General features: G+C 46.3%; 1 protein-coding gene across 4 annotated transcripts in view; it reads right to left on the reverse strand.

Moving 5' to 3' along the window:
• Nucleotides 1-20,000, reverse strand: part of LOC139276113 (HMG box transcription factor BBX) — a 260,196-nt gene that overhangs the window by 53,851 nt on the left and 186,345 nt on the right. For all 4 annotated transcript variants that reach the window (XM_070893622.1, XM_070893623.1, XM_070893624.1 and 1 more), the window contains 2 exons: nt 15,208-15,378; nt 11,391-11,633 (listed from right to left, as the gene is read on the reverse strand). In XM_070893622.1, the coding sequence (XP_070749723.1) occupies nt 11,391-11,633; nt 15,208-15,369 (405 nt within the window). In that variant the 5' untranslated portion in view covers nt 15,370-15,378. The remainder of the gene's footprint in view (nt 1-11,390; nt 11,634-15,207; nt 15,379-20,000) is intronic.

Genomic DNA, 20,000 nt, shown 5'->3' on the forward strand with positions numbered 1-20,000 from the left:
GTGACACAAAACTCAAATGTAGTAAATAATGAGTATAATAACAGACTTCAGGTAGCCATAGACTGATGAAATGGGCAGACACATGGCAGATGAAATTTAAGGCAGAGAAGTATGAAGTACAGGTGCAGTGTCCCGAATCCGGAACCCTTGGGACCGAGGCCGTTCTGGATTCTGCGTTTTTCCGGACTTTGGAACGTCTTTCTGACGTCACAAATTGGAAACACCCAAGCCCAGGTTCGGGTATTTCCGGATTTCGGAACGTCAGAACGAGGGAGGGCCTGGGGGGGGCTCGCCGACCCCGTCCACGAGGTCGGAGCTGATCGGGCGGGCCCCGGCGTCGAGGAGCTGATCGGGCGGGCCCAGCCGTCGAGGAAGTGTTCGGGCGGACCCCACCGTCGAGGAAGTGTTCGGGCGGACCCCACCGTCGAGGAAGTGTTCGGGCGGACCCAACCGTCGAGGAAGTGTTCGGGCGGACCCCACCGTCGAGGAAGTGTTCGGGGGGAGCTGATCGGACGGGCCCCAGCCGTCGAGGAGCTGATCGGGCAGGCCCCACTGCCGAGAAAGAGACCCTGAGGTAAGGGCTGCGGCGGTGAGGCGAGGCCCGAGATCAGCAGGCTCCGGATTCTGGAACATTTTACGGATTCTGGAACATTTTACGGATTCCGGCCAACCCTGCCACCATTTGGCCGGGAGTCTGGATTCCGGAACTCGAGATTTTGGATGCTGCACCTGTGGTACATTTTGGTAGGAAGAATTATAAGAGCCAATATAAACTAAATGGTGCAATTTTAATGTGGGTGCAGGAACAGAGTGATCCAGGGCTGAATGTACACAAATCTTTGAAGGTGATAGGACAAGTTGAGAAAGCTGTTAAAAAAAGCATATGAGATCCTTGGATTTGTAAACAGGGGCATTAAATACAAAAACAAGGAAGTTATGCTAAACCTTTATAAAACACTGGTTAGGCATAGCTGAAATATTGTGTTCAATTTTGGGCACCACACTTCATGAAAGATGTCAAGGCCTTAGAGAGGGTGCAGAAGAGTTTTACCAGAATGGTACCAGGAATGAGGGACTTGAATTATGTGGAGAGACTCGAGAAGCTGGGATTGTTCTCCTTGGAGCAGAGAAGATTTGATAGATGTTCAAAATCATGAAGTGGTTTGATAAGAGTAAATAAGGAGATGGTTTCAGTGGCAGAAAGATCGGTAACCAGAGGACACAGATTTAAAGTGATTGGCGAAAGAACATGAGGAAACTTAGTTTTATTTTTTACACAGAGAGTTGTTGTGATCTGGAATGCACTGCCTGAAAGGGCAGTGGAAGCAGATTCAGTCGTAACATTTAAAATAGAATTGGATAAATACTTGAAGGGAAAACATTAGCAGGGCTGTGGGGAAAGAGGAGGGGAGTGGGAGTAATTGGATAGCTCTGCCAAAGAGCCGGAAGAGACATGATGGATCGAATGGCCTTCTTCTGTGCTGTATCATTCTATGATTCTACGAATGGCACTGCGATATAAATAGTGTACATATCATTACTACTATCACATACATATTAGGCAGTCCCTCGAATCGAGGATGACTTGCTTCCACGTCAAAAAGTTCACGTTTCAATGATGGACCTAAAATTCCAGGTCCGAACTAAATCTTGAAGGGTGGAAGATGCCTGTGCTTGGATTTTTTTTTAAACATGTGGTGACCGTTGCACACCAGCCACTACACTGGCTTGACAGAGCTAGGTCTTGGTCCAGTAGCAAGGATTAACCAAGGAGACCAGCTCTGCTACACAGACCTAGTGCGCACACATATCGCAGTGTGGGCTGGCCTGTGCCCTTGCCTCTTCTGGGCCCCGAACTTACACCTCTCCTGGGCTCCAATCACGTCCTTCTACAATCTCTCTTCGCTCCTTTGCCCCGACCTCGCCGCTCCTGCAGTACCTGCCCATGCTCCAATCACTGACCTGGACCTTGATGACGTCACTCTTCACTGCTGTTGCACTCCTGCTCCAGCACGTGCCGCTCCCTGGAGTGATACGCCTCCACACTGTTCCTTCCGCTCCCCGGCCTGCTCCGATGGTGCTCACAGGCCAGGGGCCGCACAGACTGCTGGGCTAGGCCTTCACGCTGCTCCTTCCGCTCCCCGGCCTGCTCCGATGGTGCTCACAGGCCAGGGGCCGCACAGACTGCTGGGCTAGGCCTTCACGCTGCTCCTTCCGCTCCCCGGCCTGCTCCGATGGTGCTCGCAGGCCGGGAGCCGCACAGCTAACTTGTGTCGCAGCTTTTCTCCTTCAAAAGATTTCTTGGACCAATCAGGTAACATAGCGGGTTTTCAACTTGTAGAACATCCTTTGAATGAAAATAGGAGGAGCATCCCCGACAACGTTCCTCCCAGTCCACATCACCAACACCATCAACGTTCAACAAGCACAATCTTTTGATGAGATTGATTTTTGTCTGGTAACCATTAAATCCAAAAGGCACATACAACCATAAAACCTACAACCTGCTTCCGCTACTGAAATTTTGGTTTAGCAACTCAATCTGCGCAAGCAAATAATGTGCAGCTCACCACTTTACGCTGCTGTTAGTTTCACTGCTTTATTTAAAAAAAAACACATTTTTAAATAGATAACACTTTCCCTGCATGCAGCCCAGCCGATAACTAAAACCATACCCTTTAAAAGGTGATTTTCTACTCCCAAGTGGTAGGTGTATAAATGTAACAAAGTTAGCCTGTTTTGGGTCAGTTGCTGTACTGGCAATGTGGTAAACTCACTGTACATTCAGTAACAATATTATAGATTCAGTATAGGCCAGACTGTTGACTCCTGGAGGGATACTGCATATCAAGATGAAGGGGTAAAGAGCTGACTTCACTTGGTATAGTCCTTGCGCTTGTCATCAATTGTAGGCCAACACTGACAAAAATCGTTGTGTAGCCTAAACACCTCCATTTGCCAAGGCAGCTAGCAATGTGGGGGTGAGTAGTGTTGGAAGACATGGATAAGAAAGGGTTAAAATATAGCTCCAGCACACAGTGCATCACAGGCAGAAAGGCACTCTCGCTGCACCAAAGTGCTTGAGATAAACACCTGCAACTTTATTACATGGACGATGAGAGAACATTGCTAAACAATAGCCTATTGAGACCTTGAAAATGAGATAAGCAGAAAAAATTGAAAAAGGTGTTTGCAGGATTGAATCATCTTCGTCTATATCAATCAATCGTATAACTTTATCCATCAGTTATATGCAATAAACATATATAATAATATTTATTTCCCCACAAAGTAGGTAAATGTTTTTAAAAAGGGGCCCTTTTTGGGAATGGGGCATTAAGGGGTCCACAATTGCTCTTGGGCCGGGGGACGACGGAAACGGGTTTCTGCCGCGCCCCGTATTTCCCATCCCGCCCGGCGCGCTGACCCCTTACCGTTCGGTACTGACCCCTTTTGCGCCCACGGTGGGAATCGCCCCGCGGGAGCGCGGTTGAGGCTGGTCCATGCCCCCGACAGCTTCACAGGGTGCAAAGCTGCCGGTGGCTGGACGCTGCGGCTGCCCTGAAAGTGGAGGGTGTACCACTGCGGCCAACATTTTGTTTTAATTGTCGGCCGACTCCTGAGTCAGCCCGTCAATGGCGATTCGGCCGGGCCGCCAACAGGAAGCCCAGCACCCCGTCATGGGTGCCAGGCCACAGGCCCGGTCAAACTCCTTCTTGGTGCCCAGTGGGTGTCATGGCGACCTCATTAGGTCTTGCAGTCCCTCCCATTTAAGTGAAGGGGAGGGACTTTGTGACGCGTCAGCGCAGCACGTCTGCGTCACGCTGTGCAAAATGACACCGCCCACCTTCCGCCCCGCTCCAAACTCTGTTCGGCCCACTCCTGCCTTCATCAGCCTCCGAGAGCACCGGAAGGCTTCCCAAAAAACAAAGTCCCAAATATCACTCCATTTTCTGTCCCCTCTCTACAGCCGCTAAGTCTACAGTTAATTCAATTTTGGCCCCTTAATCTTTTGGTCCCGATCCTCTTTTCAATTTGGTTGGCCTGAAAGAAAATCTCTGCGGCTTCCCGTTCAGGCTGCCGAGTTAAACATTTAAATCCCGGGATTTAAATCAGCCAGCTCTCCTACTGCCGCGTGCAGGTGAGAAATGAACTCGCCAGTGCAGGTAAGTAACCCGTGCAATTTTAACTGCCCACCCACCCATGTTTGGCAGGCAGAGAGGGTTAAAATTGCTCTCAACTATACAACTTGCACATCAGAAGAAGATGAGTAAAGGTTCTTACGACACTTGAGAAATTACTTCTGAGAAGTGCCAATAAACAATAAGGCAGATCATAGCTGCTTATAATATATAATAATAAAACTCGCAACTCCTCAGATAATGGAGCAGTCCATGTCCACATGCAGCAAGACCTGGATGACATTCAGGCTTGGGCTGATAAATGGCAAGGAGCATTCGTGCTACACAAGTGCCAGGCAATGACCATCTCCAACAAGCGGAAGTCTAACCACCTCCCATTGATATTCAACAGCATTACCATCACCGAATCCCTCACCATCAACATTCTGGGGGTCATCACTGACCTGAAACCAACTGGATCAGCCACATAAATACTGTGGCAACAAGAGCGGGTCAGAGGCTGGGTATTCTGCGGTGAGTGTCTCACCTCCTGGCTTCCCAAAGGCTTTCCACCATATACAAGGCACAAGTCAGGAGTGTGATGGAATACTCTCCACTTGCCTGCATGAGTGCAACTATAACAAGACTCAAGAAGCCCAACACCATCCAGGACAAAGCAGCCCGCTTGATTGGCACCCCATCTACCACCTTCAACACTTACTCCCTCCACCACCGGCGCACTGTGGCTGCAGTGTGTACCATCTACAAGATACACTGCAGCAACTCGCCACGGCTTCTTCGGCAGCACCTCCTAAACCTGTGACCTCTACCACCTAGAAGGACAAGGGCAGCAGGCGCATGAGAACACCATCACCTCCACCTCTACATTCCCCATCAAGTTACACAACATCCTGACTTGGAAGTATATCGCCATTTCTTCATCGTCGCTGGGTCAAAATCCTTGAATTCCCTCCTTAATAACATAAGGACTGCTGCGGTTAAAGGCGGCGGCTCACCACCACCTTCTCAAGGGCAATCAGGGATGGGCAATAAATGCTGGCTTTGCCAGCGACGCCCACATCACGGAACTAATAAAAACAGACGATTAATTATGGGGAATGTAAAGCATTTACTCTTTGCTTAATTTTACATTGGCCTGGATTTTGCGGTCAGTACCAAAAGAACGTCAGCCGTTCATTACACTTATCTCCATAACCAATCAGATTGAAGAATCTTACTGAGACACGCAGCGTCTGAACCAGGAAGTGCAAGTTAGAATACTGAGTTCAATGCTAAATCATCTACATAAACCAAAATGAAGAGTGGGAATGAAAGAGAGATAAGAGATAGAAAAAGCTTTAAAAAAAATTGATTTTTTAAATTAAAAAAAAATCATCATCAATACTTAAAATCTGAAGGAATGAGACTTGTAAACGTTATTTTTTAGGACCAGAGAGATTGTTTCGCAATAGTTAAAACTTATTATAGAAACATAGGCCCCAAGTTTCCACATGATTTGCTCCTGATTTTTTAGGAGCAACTGGTGGAGAACGGAGTATCTGAGAAATCGGAATTCTCCACATTTAAGTTTTCTGCAGTTCGAGTCAGGTAGAACAGTTTCACTTTTGAACAGAATTTTTTTTTCAAAAGGGGGCGTGTCCGGCCACTGACGCCTGATTTGAAAGTTTCCACAGTGAAAACGTACTCCAAACTAATTTAGAATGGAGCAAGTGAAGATTTTTGTAGGCTTGAAAAAACCTTGTCTACACAGTAAAAAAATCAGGCGCAGGTTACAAATTAGGCATCGGGAACGAGGTGGGGGAGGGGAGGGGGTGGAAGGGAAGTCATTAAATTCTACAATAAATCCTTAGTTATACTTATACAAATATTATACAAATAAATCCAACCTGAATAAAAATTTATAAGCAAAGAAAAGATTAAATAAACCATGTTCCTACCTGTGTGAAAGTGCTTCAGGCAGGCCTTTCAGGCAGCCGTTTGCCGTCGGGACTGACCGACGGCGGGGGGGGGGGGGGGAGGCAGGGAGAAAGCTGCAAGAAGCCTGAGTGTTTGAGGCAGCCGTTTACCGTCGGGCCTGACGGACGGCAGGGGGAGAAAGCTGCAGGAAGCCTCAGTGCTGATCATGGAAGGGCAATGTGGTTTTATTAAACAATGTTAAAAATTGAACAGCTACAAAGAATTTGAATAGTCTCAAACAAGTTGCATGTGTCCCGTTTATCACAGTCTATCTTTAATTACAGAATGCACTCCCTCACCCTCACACACAGAACTGTCAAGAAAATTAAAATACAAGCCTTTGCAAGGGTTCAATAAACAAATTTTCACTTTTTCTGCAGCACTTTTTAAAATGGCCGAGTGCCAATGTTTACTTCAGACTACGCGAACGCTCCAACGCGCGCGCGCAGGGTTGCCGGCACCAAAAAAACCTCATTTAAATTGTACCCGTCCCCTCCGACTTACAAAATCGGCGCGAGTGTGGATGGGCAATGGCAGACATTTAGAGACCGCATGGATGAACTACAACAATTGTACATTCCTGTCTGGCATAGAAATAAAAAAGGGAAGGTGGCTCAACCGTGGCTATCAAGGGAAATCAGGGATAGTATTAAAGCCAAGGAAGTGGCATACAAATTGGCCAGAAATAGCAGCGAACCTGGGGACTGGGAGAAATTTAGAACTCAGCAGAGGAGGACAAAGGGTTTGATTAGGGCAGGGAAAATGGAGTATGAGAAGAAGCTTGCAGGGAACATTAAGACGGATTGCAAAAGTTTCTATAGATATGTAAAGAGAAAAAGGTTAGTAAAGACAAACGTAGGTCCCCTGCAGTCAGAATCAGGGGAAGTCATAACGGGGAACAAAGAAATGGCGGACCAATTGAACAAGTACTTTGGTTCGGTATTCACGAAGGAGGACACGAACAACCTTCCGGTTATAAAAGGGGTCGGGGGGTCTAGTAAGGAGGAGGAACTGAGGGAAATCCTTATTAGCCGGGAAATTGTGTTGGGGAAATTGATGGGATTGAAGGCCGATAAATCCCCAGGGCCTGATGGACTGCATCCCAGAGTACTTAAGGAGGTGGCCTTGGAAATAGTGGATGCGTTGACAGTCATTTTCCAACATTCCATTGACTCTGGATCAGTTCCTATGGAGTGGAGGGTAGCCAATGTAACCCCACTTTTTAAAAAAGGAGGGAGAGAGAAAACAGGGAATTATAGACCGGTCAGCCTGACATCGGTAGTGGGTAAAATGATGGAATCAATTATTAAGGATGTCATAGCAGTGCATTTGGAAAGAGGTGACATGATAGGTCCAAGTCAGCATGGATTTGTGAAAGGGAAATCATGCTTGACAAATCTTCTGGAATTTTTTGAGGATGTTTCCAGTAGAGTGGATAAGGGAGAACCAGTTGATGTGGTATATTTGGACTTTCAGAAGGCGTTCGACAAGGTCCCACACAAGAGATTGATGTGCAAAGTTAGAGCACATGGGATTGGGGGTAGTGTACTGACATGGATTGAGAACTGGTTGTCAGACAGGAAGCAAAGAGTAGGAGTAAATGGGTACTTTTCAGAATGGCAGGCAGTGACTAGTGGGGTACCGCAAGGTTCTGTGCTGGGGCCCCAGCTGTTTACACTGTACATTAATGATTTAGATGAGGGGATTAAATGTAGTATCTCCAAATTTGCGGATGACACTAAGTTGGGTGGCAGTGTGAGCTGCGAGGAGGATGCTGTGAGGCTGCAGAGCGACTTGGATAGGTTAGGTGAGTGGGCAAATGCATGGCAGATGAAGTATAATGTGGATAAATGTGAGGTTATCCACTTTGGTGGTAAAAACAGAGAGACAGACTATTATCTGAATGGTGACAGATTAGGAAAAGGGGAGGTGCAAAGAGACCTGGGTGTCATGGTACATCAGTCATTGAAGGTTGGCATGCAGGTGCAGCAGGCGGTTAAGAAAGCAAATGGCATGTTGGCCTTCATAGCAAGGGGATTTGAGTACAGGGGCAGGGAGGTGTTGCTACAGTTGTACAGGGCATTGGTGAGGCCACACCTGGAGTATTGTGTACAGTTTTGGTCTCCTAACCTGAGGAAGGACATTCTTGCTATTGAGGGAGTGCAGCGAAGGTTCACCAGACTGATTCCCGGGATGGCGGGACTGACCTATCAAGAAAGACTGGATCAACTGGGCTTGTATTCACTGGAGTTCAGAAGAATGAGAGGGGACCTCATAGAAACATATAAAATTCTGACGGGGTTAGACAGGTTAGATGCAGGAAGAATGTTCCCAATGTTGGGGAAGTCCAGAACCAGGGGTCACAGTCTAAGGATAAGGGGTAAGCCATTTAGGACCGAGATGCGGAGGAACTTCTTCACCCAGAGAGTGGTGAACCTGTGGAATTCTCTACCACAGAAAGTTGTTGAGGCCAATTCACTAAATATATTCAAAAAGGAGTTAGATGAGGTCCTTACTGCTAGGGGGATCAAGGGGTATGGCGAGAAAGCAGGAATGGGGTACTGAAGTTGAATGTTCAGCCATGAACTCATTGAATGGCGGTGCAGGCTAGAAGGGCCGAATGGCCTACTCCTGCACCTATTTTCTATGTTTCTATGTTTCCGCCCCCTGTGCGCCGCACCAAGCAGACATCGAGCTGCAAGGCGCTCGAGAATACCGCGTTTTTTTTCAGGCGCCGTTTTCGGCGCGAAAAACGGGCGCCCAGCTCGGAGGGGCGCCTGTTTTGCCGCGTGTGGAAACTTGGGGCCATAGAGACATAGAAAATAGGTGCAGGAGTAGGCCATTCGGCCCTTCGAGCCTGCACCGCCATTCAATGAGTTCATAGCTGAACATGCAACTTCAGTACCCCATTCCTGCTTTCTCGCCATACCCCTTGATCCCCCTAGTAGTAAGGACTATATCTAACTCCTTTTTGAATATATTTAGTGAATTGGCCTCAACAACTTTCTGTGGTAGAGAATTCCACAGGTTCACCACTCTCTGGGTGAAGAAGTTTCTCCTCATCTCGGTCCTAAATGGCTTACCCCTTATCCTTAGACTGTGTCCCCTGGTTCTGGACTTCCCCAACATTGGGAACATTCTTCCTGCATCTAACCTGTCTAAACCCATTAGCCATTAAAAATTCACTTACAGTTAAATAGACAAGTCCTAACTTTTTCTGGTGCGGTTAGTGGGAATCTAGTGGGTAAGTACCCCAACTTCCTATCTGTTGTGGTGAGATATAGCAAAGCTTCTAGAGAAGCAGGGCAACTCAGACAGCAACTTCCTGATGTCCGCTTTTAACTGCTCATATGCAGTCGCTGGAACATAGAAACAGAAAATAGGTGCAGGAGTAGGCCATCTGGCCCTTCTAGCCTGCACCACCATTCAATAAGATCATGGCTGATCATTCCTTCAGTACCCCATTCCTGCTTTCTCTCCATACCCCTTGATCCCTTTAGCCGCAAGGGCCATATATAACTCCCTCTTGAATATATCCAATGAACTGGCATCAACAACTCTCTGCAGTAGGAAATTCCATAGGTTAACAACTCTCTGAGTGAAGACGTTTCTCCTCATCTCAGTCCTAAATGGCTTACCCCTTATCCTAAGACGATGTCCCCTGGTTCTGGACTTCCCCAACATCGGGAACATTCTTCACGCATCTAACCTGTCCAGTCCCGTCAGAATTTTATATGTTTCTATGAGAGCCCCTCTCATCCTTCTAAACTCCAGTGAATACAGGCCCAGTCGATCCAGTCTCTCCTCATATGTCAGTCCTGCCATCCCAGGAATCAGTCTGGTGAACCTTCGCTGCACTCCCTCAATAGCAAGAACGTCCTTCCTCAGATTAGGAGACCAAAACTGGACACAATATTCCAGGTGGGGTCTCACCAAGGCCCTGTACAACTGCAGAAAGACTTCCCTGCTCCTATACTCAAATCCCCTTGCTATGAAGGCCAACATACCATTTGCCTTCATCACCTGCTGTACCTGCATGCCAACCTTCAATATTGATGAATCATGACACCCAGGTCTCGCTCCAGCTCCCCTTTTCCTAATCTGCCGCCATTCAGATAATATTCTGCCTTCGTGTTTTTGCCCCCAAAGTGGATAACCTCACATTTATCCACATTATACTGCATCTGCCATGTATTTGCCCACTCGCCTAACCTGTCCAAATCACCCTGCAGCCTCTTAGCGTCCTCCTCACAGCTCACACCGCCACCCAGTTTAGTGTCATTTGCAAACTTGGAGATATTACACTCAATTTCATCATCCAAATCATTAATATATATTGTAAAGAGCTGGGGTCCCAGCACTGAGCCCTGCGGCACTCCACTAGTCACTGCCTGCCATTCTGAAAAGGACCCGATAATCCCGACTCTCTGCTTCCTGTCAGTACATTACCCCCAATACCATGTGCTTTGATTTTGCACACCAATCTCTTGTGTGGGACCTTGTCAAAAGCCTTTTGAAAGTCCAAATACACCACATCCACTGGTTCTCCCCTGTCTATTCTACAAGTTACATCCTCAAAAAATTCCAGAAGATTTGTCAAGCATGATTTCCCCTTCATAAATCCATGCTGACTTGGACCGATCCTATCTCTGCTTTCCAAATGTGCTGCTATTTCATCCTGTCCGATTAAAACTTCAGTGGGATAATAGCCACACTGTTATTGTACTGCAAAATCTGGGTCTATTTATGTACAGATGAGTAAATGAAGCTAATGTGTTCCAATAACATCTGTGAAGGGAATCCCTGCAGACTGCATCTGTTACTGATAAACATTTTAGATACAAATCGATTTGATCTCTGTCCATACCACTTGAGTGCGGGGTTTTAAAAAAAAATTTAACTTGTCTCTGGCAAGTTTTGAAAAAGGGCTTCCAATTGGCCTGGAAGGGACCTATGCTGATGCCAACTAGGCTAAGTTCTGCAGGGATGTAGTTCACTGATGTTAGATGTTCACTTCATTTCCTCCATAATTAAATTAAATGGATGTATTTGGGGGTCTACAGAGAAACCCACCAATCATTGATGAAATTAATGTAGTTATATACTTACACCTTCTCCTGTAAGGGATAACAATTTTAATATTGAGCTTGATTCAAAAGCCATCTGTCTTCATAGACATTTACAGCACAGAAGGAGGCCATTCGTCCCATCGTATCTTATGCATGGAATTGAGACCATTCCACAAGCAACCATAAAACACAGGTTACATTGCATATAGCTATGCTGGCTCACCTCCTTAGCCAGGTCGGTGTACTTCTGCTTCTCCTTTGGATCTAAAACAGACCACCAGTCAGCCAGAATCTTGGTAGCACCACGGTTGTCGAGACGAGGATGTTGTTGACGAACCAGAGAACGATGGCGTTTGCAAAACAGAAGAAATGCATTCATTGGCCTGCGAGCTCGGTGTTCAGAGGATTCGTCGTCTTCTGTCTCATCTGCCTCGTGTTCAAGACCCTCTGTGCTCATCAAAGTGTCCTGTAGCAAAAATAGCGTTATTGAGAATACAAATATATTTTACAAGAAAAACAAGAACGATCTTCATTGCAAAGCAGGCATTTTCGGTTTCACATTGAAACTTGGTTTGGAGATTTGCAGTGTTCACATTTACGCTTGTAACACAGATCTTATTTCAATTAGCAATCCTCGTACTGACTTAACAAAATTAGATGGTATTTAAAAGGGTTTTATTATTTATATGCACTAATTGATTTCTTTATTTGCAATAATTTTTCTTCTCCAACTGTGAACACACACACACAAGTGAGTGCAATTATTTACGTATAATCCAATATGCTGATTGTTTCAAGTAGAATTTCAAGTATGTTTACTCAACATGCTATATTACACTTCCAAGTATTACTGTATACTGAGGGGCAAGGCAACAACAGTTGATATTTTGGCTCAGTACTATATTTTAAATAATTGGGCTTTAAACACTACGGGGGAGGAATTTGGTTGACGAGGGACGCTACAGGGTTTGCAGCTGCAAGCGTCGACACTCATGCCACTCAGCAAGTTCAGTGTGCCGGTTCCTGCGGCGCCGAGGAGTATCGCCCGGGAGCGTCGTGCCAGTGGGCAACGTCCCCGGTATCGACATGGAAGCAAAGTTAGGTCTTAGGGGCACCCACAGCGTCCCAGGGTGACCCCGCCAGAGAAAGCTGCATTGCAGCACTGTCCCAGGCCGCTAAAGGAAGGTGTGCCTGCATGAGGTAAGTGTGAGTGATATATATTGTTTTGCGATTTAACTTTATATGGAGTGATTAATGGATAGGGAATGTTTTTTGGTATTTTTTGTTCAGATTTTGTTTTGTTGCAGAGAGGCTTCTCTTCGGTCGCTATGAAGCCAGCTCTTTAGAACGGGATCTTCAGTTGCGCACCCGGCCTAGTGCCCTAAGACGCTTCTCTTTGCGCTCCACTCCACTCTCAGGCCACAAAAACTGAATTTTGCTGTTCCCATCGCTAAAAAATTTCCGCCGCTAAATTTAGCATCCACCCAACATTAGCGCTTTAGGAACCCTCCAACCACATTTCTAGCCCTTAGGATTTCTTCTAATTCTGATTAGTCTGCTCTACCAGTGCCAGCAATTTGGAGTGGAATTGTTGGCCACCCAAATTGGAAGACACAGACCCGGATTGTGAGGGTGGGGTCACCAGTACATTTGGAGCAGGCAACCCATGCCTGTTAGATGACACAGTTGTACTTCTCCAGTCTGGCACCTTCGGGATCTGACCGATGCCGGAACAGAGAATTTCCCAAACCATGGGAGGTCTCACTTACCGGTATCAGTGGACAGCGCCCGGGCTCCTGTATGTGTGATTGCATGCCACAGCAGCCTGTAGACAGCTCCCTCAGCACCCGTGCACGCACTCATGGACTGACAGACGCTCCCAGCCAATCGCCGAACATACCGACTGATCAGCCATTGCAGCCAATCGAAACTTAAAAAAAAAAAATAAATGCTCATCTCCCGCAGGCCCAACTAATGCCGAACCACGGATGTTTCCGGATGAAAGAGTCCCGGACTAGAGAGGTACAACCTGTATCAGGTATCTGCCTTGATCCATTTTCCAGAAGGCAGACTGGCACCTAACCTCTCCTCTAGGTTGCCATGAAATAGTGTCATATGACCTTTTATGTAATTAAGTGTTACTTTACTGGAACACAGAAAGTGCACATTATACTTTTAAGCCCCGTTGTGAAAGTCAGGCAAAAATGGGGCTGTGATGGCCCATGACATACCTTCGCCTGAAAGAGTGGCTCAGGAGGTGCGCCACAGTTATAGGAGTACTTTCCCCCAACTTAAATAACTACTGGCATAATAAAATGCTTGCTCTAAGATTTTGGTCCAACTGGAATACAAAATCTGCCAAGGCAGAACTTCAGCTTGACATAAAAGAGTGTGGTAGTGGCATAAAAATGGACGAATTGTTCACAATAACAGGGTAGATACATGTCAACACTGCTTCCTTTGAAGGCTTGGATTGGAGGTGCTGAAGCAGTGGCCCAATTTGGGGCTGATGAACAGTCCAGTTTCAGAACTTGATGCCAGCTGCATGGTTAATGATTGCCAATCCTAGCTTCCTCATTCCTGGCAGCAAACGAGGAAGAGGTTTGCTGGAATTAGGATCAAGGCAATGGTGAGTGTGCTTCTCACTTTTGCATAGATTTCTTCTGGAGCTCATTAAACAAAGCAGACACCCAAGTTGTGAACTGCTGCAATCTCTGGGAGGTATCATTTGAAGCATTGTGCACAACCATTATTCTTTCGCACACAGATGCGGAGGTGTCCAGGCCAAGATGCTCCTCCACACTAAGCTATCCACCCAGCGTTTCTTCTTTTGACATACCACGGGCACTGTGGAATGACGCATTGTGAAGGAATCATGGTTGCTTCTTGGATATTGGCCAATGAATAACAATGATTCTGTGGTCAGGTACCACCTTATCACTGAGTGAAAATCCTTTCTGTTCATGAAAGCCAAGTCATCAACATGACAAATTTCAGCCAGAAGGATTCCAGGCCCAAAGATCAGACTGATCAGCCTCTCTGACCTTCATATCTGAGGGGGCTGCCAGTTGCTGTTCCATTGCCAGCAGGAAGATACAAGTGACAGAAAAGCTTGCATTTTGCTGGGAGCACTTGGATTGTGCCTATATTGGCCAAAACATTAACATGGCAAACTGCAGCCAGAAGGATTCCAGGTCCAAAGATCAGACGGATCCCTGAAAAATTAAAAAGGCCATTTCTCATTCTTGGCCTCCTTGGTTGCTCTTTGAGAGGACAGGCAATGATGCAATGGCCTCCTCCTCGTCTGTAAAAAGCTACGATTCTAAATGGAAGGAAGCAGCCTTAGTAACTGACTGGATATAGGGTCGGAAGGTGAGTGTTCAATCGGATGCCAAGTTGCAGGCCACCTATGCGAACAGCCTGGGAGGCTGATGCAAACTCTATCAGAGGCTCGTAGGCAGTGAAAACCAAAAATAATGGCTTTGGTTTTGACAATGTTAAGCTGGAGCAAATTACAATTCATCCAGGCCTTGGTGTCAGAGAGATAGTCTGATAGAACTGAGACTGCTTTGGAATCAATGATGGAGATGCAGTTGGGTGGTTCATCATACAAGTGAATGCTGAACCCTGTTTGAGGATAAAATCACAGAGGAGTTGCATGTAGGTGATAAGCAGGGGGAGACTAAGGATGAAATCTGGGGAACAATGTAGAAACCATCTAAGGAGATGTAATGGATACAATGCGAGAGATAGGAATGGACCCAGAAAATGAATCGTTTAGAATAGGCAGAGAAGATTTGAATAGCTGAGTGTCAAAAGTGGCAAATAGGTCAAGCAGGTCATGGAGTGTAAACAAATAAATATTATGCTGCTTAATTGACTTAAAACTTCTTTAAGTATTTATGGCATATTGTACGACTGCAACCATTGTTAACATCCCTAAACAAGTGCCAATCAACATAAGTGCACGAGTAGGCCAATCAGTTCCCAAGTTTAAAAACAGCACTATGTAAGTCAACAGTACGGATTCCTATTTCTACCTTATCAATATCTTCATCTTCCTCATCCTCCTCCTCCTCCTCAGAGAAGTCCAGCATCTTTTTGGCAAGCAGCGGATGCCACTGAAGACACTTCCGCTTTGGTCTTTTTCCAGTTCCATCGCCATCTGCTGAGTGGTCTTTATTTCTGCTGCTGGCTTTCATGGTGCTGCGCTGCAGAACACAAATAGAAACAGCACATGATTAGCAACTCGAGAGGTCATGGTACACCACAACCGTGGTAGCATAGTGCAGTGCATCTAACCCCAGGTATGGATACTAATCTTCAAATTACAGGAATATGAGCAACTGTGATACAGCTCATTGTTACAAAGATTCCTAATATTCTTGAGGGAACTGTGAAAGCAACAGCTCCCTCTAGTGCACGGTTGTCAGCCAGTAACAAACATAAGGGAGCGGCATTCTCAGCACTTGCTCGCTTGCTGCAGAGGTTCTTAAAGGGGAAACGTTCTCCCGCATGAGAAGTCTCTGTATTCTGTCTGAATGGTTAAAAATAAGAATCTATTAGTAGCAGCTTGTGTAGTTCATTTCTGTGACTGTTTTTATAATTAATTCCAGAGCTTGTGAATGAGTGAACTGACGTTTTTCTAGAATATCAATATTGGCTTCGTAATCAACAACTTACATTTGCAAAACATCCTCAATGTAGAAAATGTCCTGGGGAGTTTTACCGAGGAGGAGAGGAACAAAGATAAAGGAACAGACACCAAGACAAGCTTAGTAGGGAAGATTTTTAATGGTGGAGTAGCAGAGGGGTTCAGGGAGGGATATCCAGTGTAGGACTAAATCACCTGATAGTTCTGCCATGAACAGTGGGGCAAAGAGAGGGGAAGAATGTCGAGACAGCCAGAATAGGAGGACTAAAGGGTACAGCAGAAGGTACAAGGTTGGAGTAGGTTGCAGAGATAGGGTGAAGTGAAGCGATGGAAGGAGAAGGATTTTAAACTCAACGCAGTGGAGGACAAAAAGTCACAAGTATGCGGTGATACGTGAACGCAATAGTGTGTGAGACAGGATTGAGAGCGTGACAGGATATTGGCAAGCTGAGTTTTCAGCAAGTCAGAGCTAAAGGGTGGTGAATGGGAGACCAGCAAGGAGGACATAGAGAAATAAAGTCTAGATGTGCATAAGGAAATCAGTGTCAACTGTTCCTATCATAATAGGTACAATTGCTCCTCATCCCATCACTCAGAAACCTTTAGAGAAAGCCCATCATTCCATTCCTTCCACAGAACCATGTAGAAGCCATCCTATGTGGATTATACCCTATCTATTTATTCTACACTATTATACCTGGCTGGCTGCCCACCAAATACAATCCCATCTCCACTTGGCCCCAGAATCTCAGGAACTATTCAGTTCAATTTTACACGATTATACTGCCCGAAAGCAGGCGGTATAGTGGCGGAGGAAGAGGGAAAAGTGTGGCAGGGAGGCCTTATGTCAGACCCCCATCCTGAAACTGGTGCCGCAAATTCCCCCCTCCCTGACCCTTGACTGTCCTGCCTCATTTAAATAAGAGCGAGGGTGCAGGGCTGGGGAAACTGTCCAATTCCCCTGCCTTCTCACAGCAGTACCACCAATCCAGATACTGACAGAAGAGGACTGGGCAGTACATGCTGAGGCTGCAACAGGAGGACTGCTCATGGCCCTGATGGAAGGAGAAGGCCAGTTAGTGGCTAACTCAACTTCTCTTCTGCTCTCATACCGAACCTGTTGTGAAACAGGTTATTGAAATCTTCAGGGCACTTTGCCTTTAATTTGTGCTCCTCCTCCTTTTGGTGTTGCAACCATTATTCACTGCAGCACCAGTAAACTTTAATGCCCTGTAGTAATTAAGCTCAACCCAGAAAAATGTTCATGGCGTGGTTGGGGCAGCAAGTGGAAGACCACCCTGATCAAACTAAAGCGGCAACACTGTCCTGGAGGGAAATCCACCCCAATGTCTCCAGTGCCGTATTTAATCTCAGTCCATAATTATCTCTATTATCTGCATCCAGATATTATATGACATGGAATACAAAACAAAGCACATTCTGTACCTCAAGCAGAATACTTTCACATGAAACAGCAAATACAGTAGCAGGAACAGGAAAGTTTCACCATGGAAACTGCCAAAATAGATTTTTGCTTCAAAATTACTATCAGAATAAAGGACAACAGAGAAAAAGGCACAAAGTGGTATTTCACCAATAATGCTAGATATGAGAGGAGAAACGCATTGTATTAAAAGTGTCATTAGAGCTGGTAATAAAAGTACCAGTATCATTATTACACAGTTGACTAATCAAAACTATCGACTTCAAAATGTGGAAAATTGCCCAAGCATGTCCTGTCCACAAAATTAAACAGGGCAACTCCAACCAAACCAATCAGCCTATACTCAATCATGAGCAAAGTAATGAAGTGAGTCATCAACAGTGCTATCAAGCTGTACTTACTCATTAATAACCTGTGCAGTTTGATTTCCACTAGGATCACTCACCTACAGCTCTCCAAACATGGACACAAGATCAGAATTCTAGAGATGAGATGAGAGTGACTGTCCTTGACATCAAGCAACATTTGACTGAGTGTGGCATCAAGGAGCCCAAGTAAAACTGAAGTCAATGGGGTGAGGGAAAACTCTCCAGTGGCTGGAGTCATTCTGGGTACAATGTTTGAGGTTGTTGGAGGCCAAGAACATCGCTGCAGGAATTCCTCAGAGCAGCGACCTTGGCCCAACTATCATCAACTGCTTCATCAATGACTTTGCTACCATCATAAGTGGGGCTGTTCCTTGATTATTGCACAGTGCTCAGCTCCATTCACAATTCCTCAGATAATTAAGTAGTCCAATACACATGCAGCAAGACAGGCTTGGACTGATAAGTGGCAAGTAACATTCGCAACACACAGGTGCCAAGCAATGACCATCTCCAATAAAAATCAGCATCGGTGGACTTTGGCTGCAGTGTATACTATCTATAGGATGGATTGCAGCACTGTGCCAAGGTTTCCTCGGTAGCACCTCTCAAACGTGTGACTACCAGCACCTAAAGGACAGGGGCAGCAGGCGCATGGGAACAGCATCACCTCCAAGTAGCCCTCCATGTTTTCCTTAGTTGCCATTAGTAGCATTTTTACATGGGTAATTTATGCGTTGCTGTTGGTGTGACAAAATCATGCAGCATACAGGTCCAGGGTAGATGGGGCTTCAACGTGCCATGCTGCAATGAAGGAAGTGTTGCTGAAAAAAGTGAGTTCTGAAAAATAATTACTGGTGGCCAAAAGGAGAAGTTCAAGAGTTATTCAGGAATGTGCATTTAGGAAGCAACAGTGCTACGCAGTCATTGTTGGTGCACTATATTAATTTTTGACCTTTGTCTTATGGATGTTTAGTGTAAGGCCCATGCTTTTGTACGCCTCGTGAAGATGTTGATGATGGCTTGGAGTTCAGCCTCTGAATGTGCGCAGATGCAAGCGTCGTCCGCATACTATAGTTCGACGACAGAGGATGGAACGGTCTTGGATCTAGCCTGGAGGCGACAAAGGTTGACTAGGTTTCCCACTGGTCCTATAGTTTAGCTCCACTCCAGCAGGGAGCTTGTTGAGTGTGAGGTGGAGCATTGCAGTGAGGAAGATCGAGAAGAGGGCTGGTGCAATGACGCAGCCCTGCTTGACCCCGGTCCGGATGTGGATTGGGTCGATGGTGGATCCGTTGGTCAGGATCACGGCTTGCATGTCACTGTGGAGCAGGCGGAGGATGGCGACAGACTTTTAGGGGCAGCCGAAATGGAGGAGGACGCTCCATAGTCCTTCGTGGTCAACAGTGTCAAAGGCCTGTTCCCTGCATTTCTCTTGCAGTTGTCGCGCCGTGAAGATCATGTCCATTTGTACCCCGTAGTGGACAGAAACTGCACTGTGACTCTGGGAGGAGCTCCTCAACCACAGGGAGAAGACGGTTGAGGAGAATTCTAGCAATAAATCAACCTGACCCTGCCACACAGCACTGCCCCCCAGTCATCAAAATCCACAGCATGGCCTTGGACAACGTGGACCATTTTGCATACCTCGGGAGTCTACTACCAAGCAAGGGCAGACATTGATGACAAGGTCCAACATCGCCTCGTGCGCCAGCGCAGCCTTTGGTCGCCTGAGGAAGAGTGTTCGAGGATCAGGCCCTCAAATCTGGCACGAAGCTTATGGTCTACAGTGCTGTAGTGATACCCGCCCTCATGTATGGCTCAGAGACATGGACCATATACAGCAGACAGTTCAAATCGCTGGAAAAATACCACCAACGACGTCTCCACAGATCCTGCAAATCCCCTGGGAGGATAGACGCACCTATGTCAGTATTCTCGATCAGGCCAAATCCCCAGCATCAAAGCACTGACCACACTCGACTAGCTCTGTTGGATGGGCCACATTGTCCGCATGCCCGACATAAGACTCCCAAAGCAAGCATAGAAACATAGAAAACAGGTGCAGGAGTAGGCCATTCGGCCCTTTGAGCCTGCACCACCGTTCAATAAGATCATGGCTAATCATTCAACCTCAGTACCCCTTTCCTGCTTTCTCTCCATACCCCTTGATCCCTTTAGCCGTAAGGGCCATATCTAACTCCCTTTTGAATATATCTAACGAACTGACCTCAACAACTTTCTGTGGTAGAGAATGCCACAGGTTAACAATTCTCTGAGTGAAGAAGTTTCTCCTCATCTCGGTCCTAAATGGCTTACCCCTTGTTTGTGTGCAATCGGTGGAAAACAGAGAACTACTGCAATAGAGCC

Source organism: Pristiophorus japonicus, chromosome 11 (assembly GCF_044704955.1).
Source record: "Pristiophorus japonicus isolate sPriJap1 chromosome 11, sPriJap1.hap1, whole genome shotgun sequence".
In the NCBI taxonomy this organism is placed as follows: Eukaryota; Metazoa; Chordata; class Chondrichthyes; family Pristiophoridae; genus Pristiophorus; species Pristiophorus japonicus.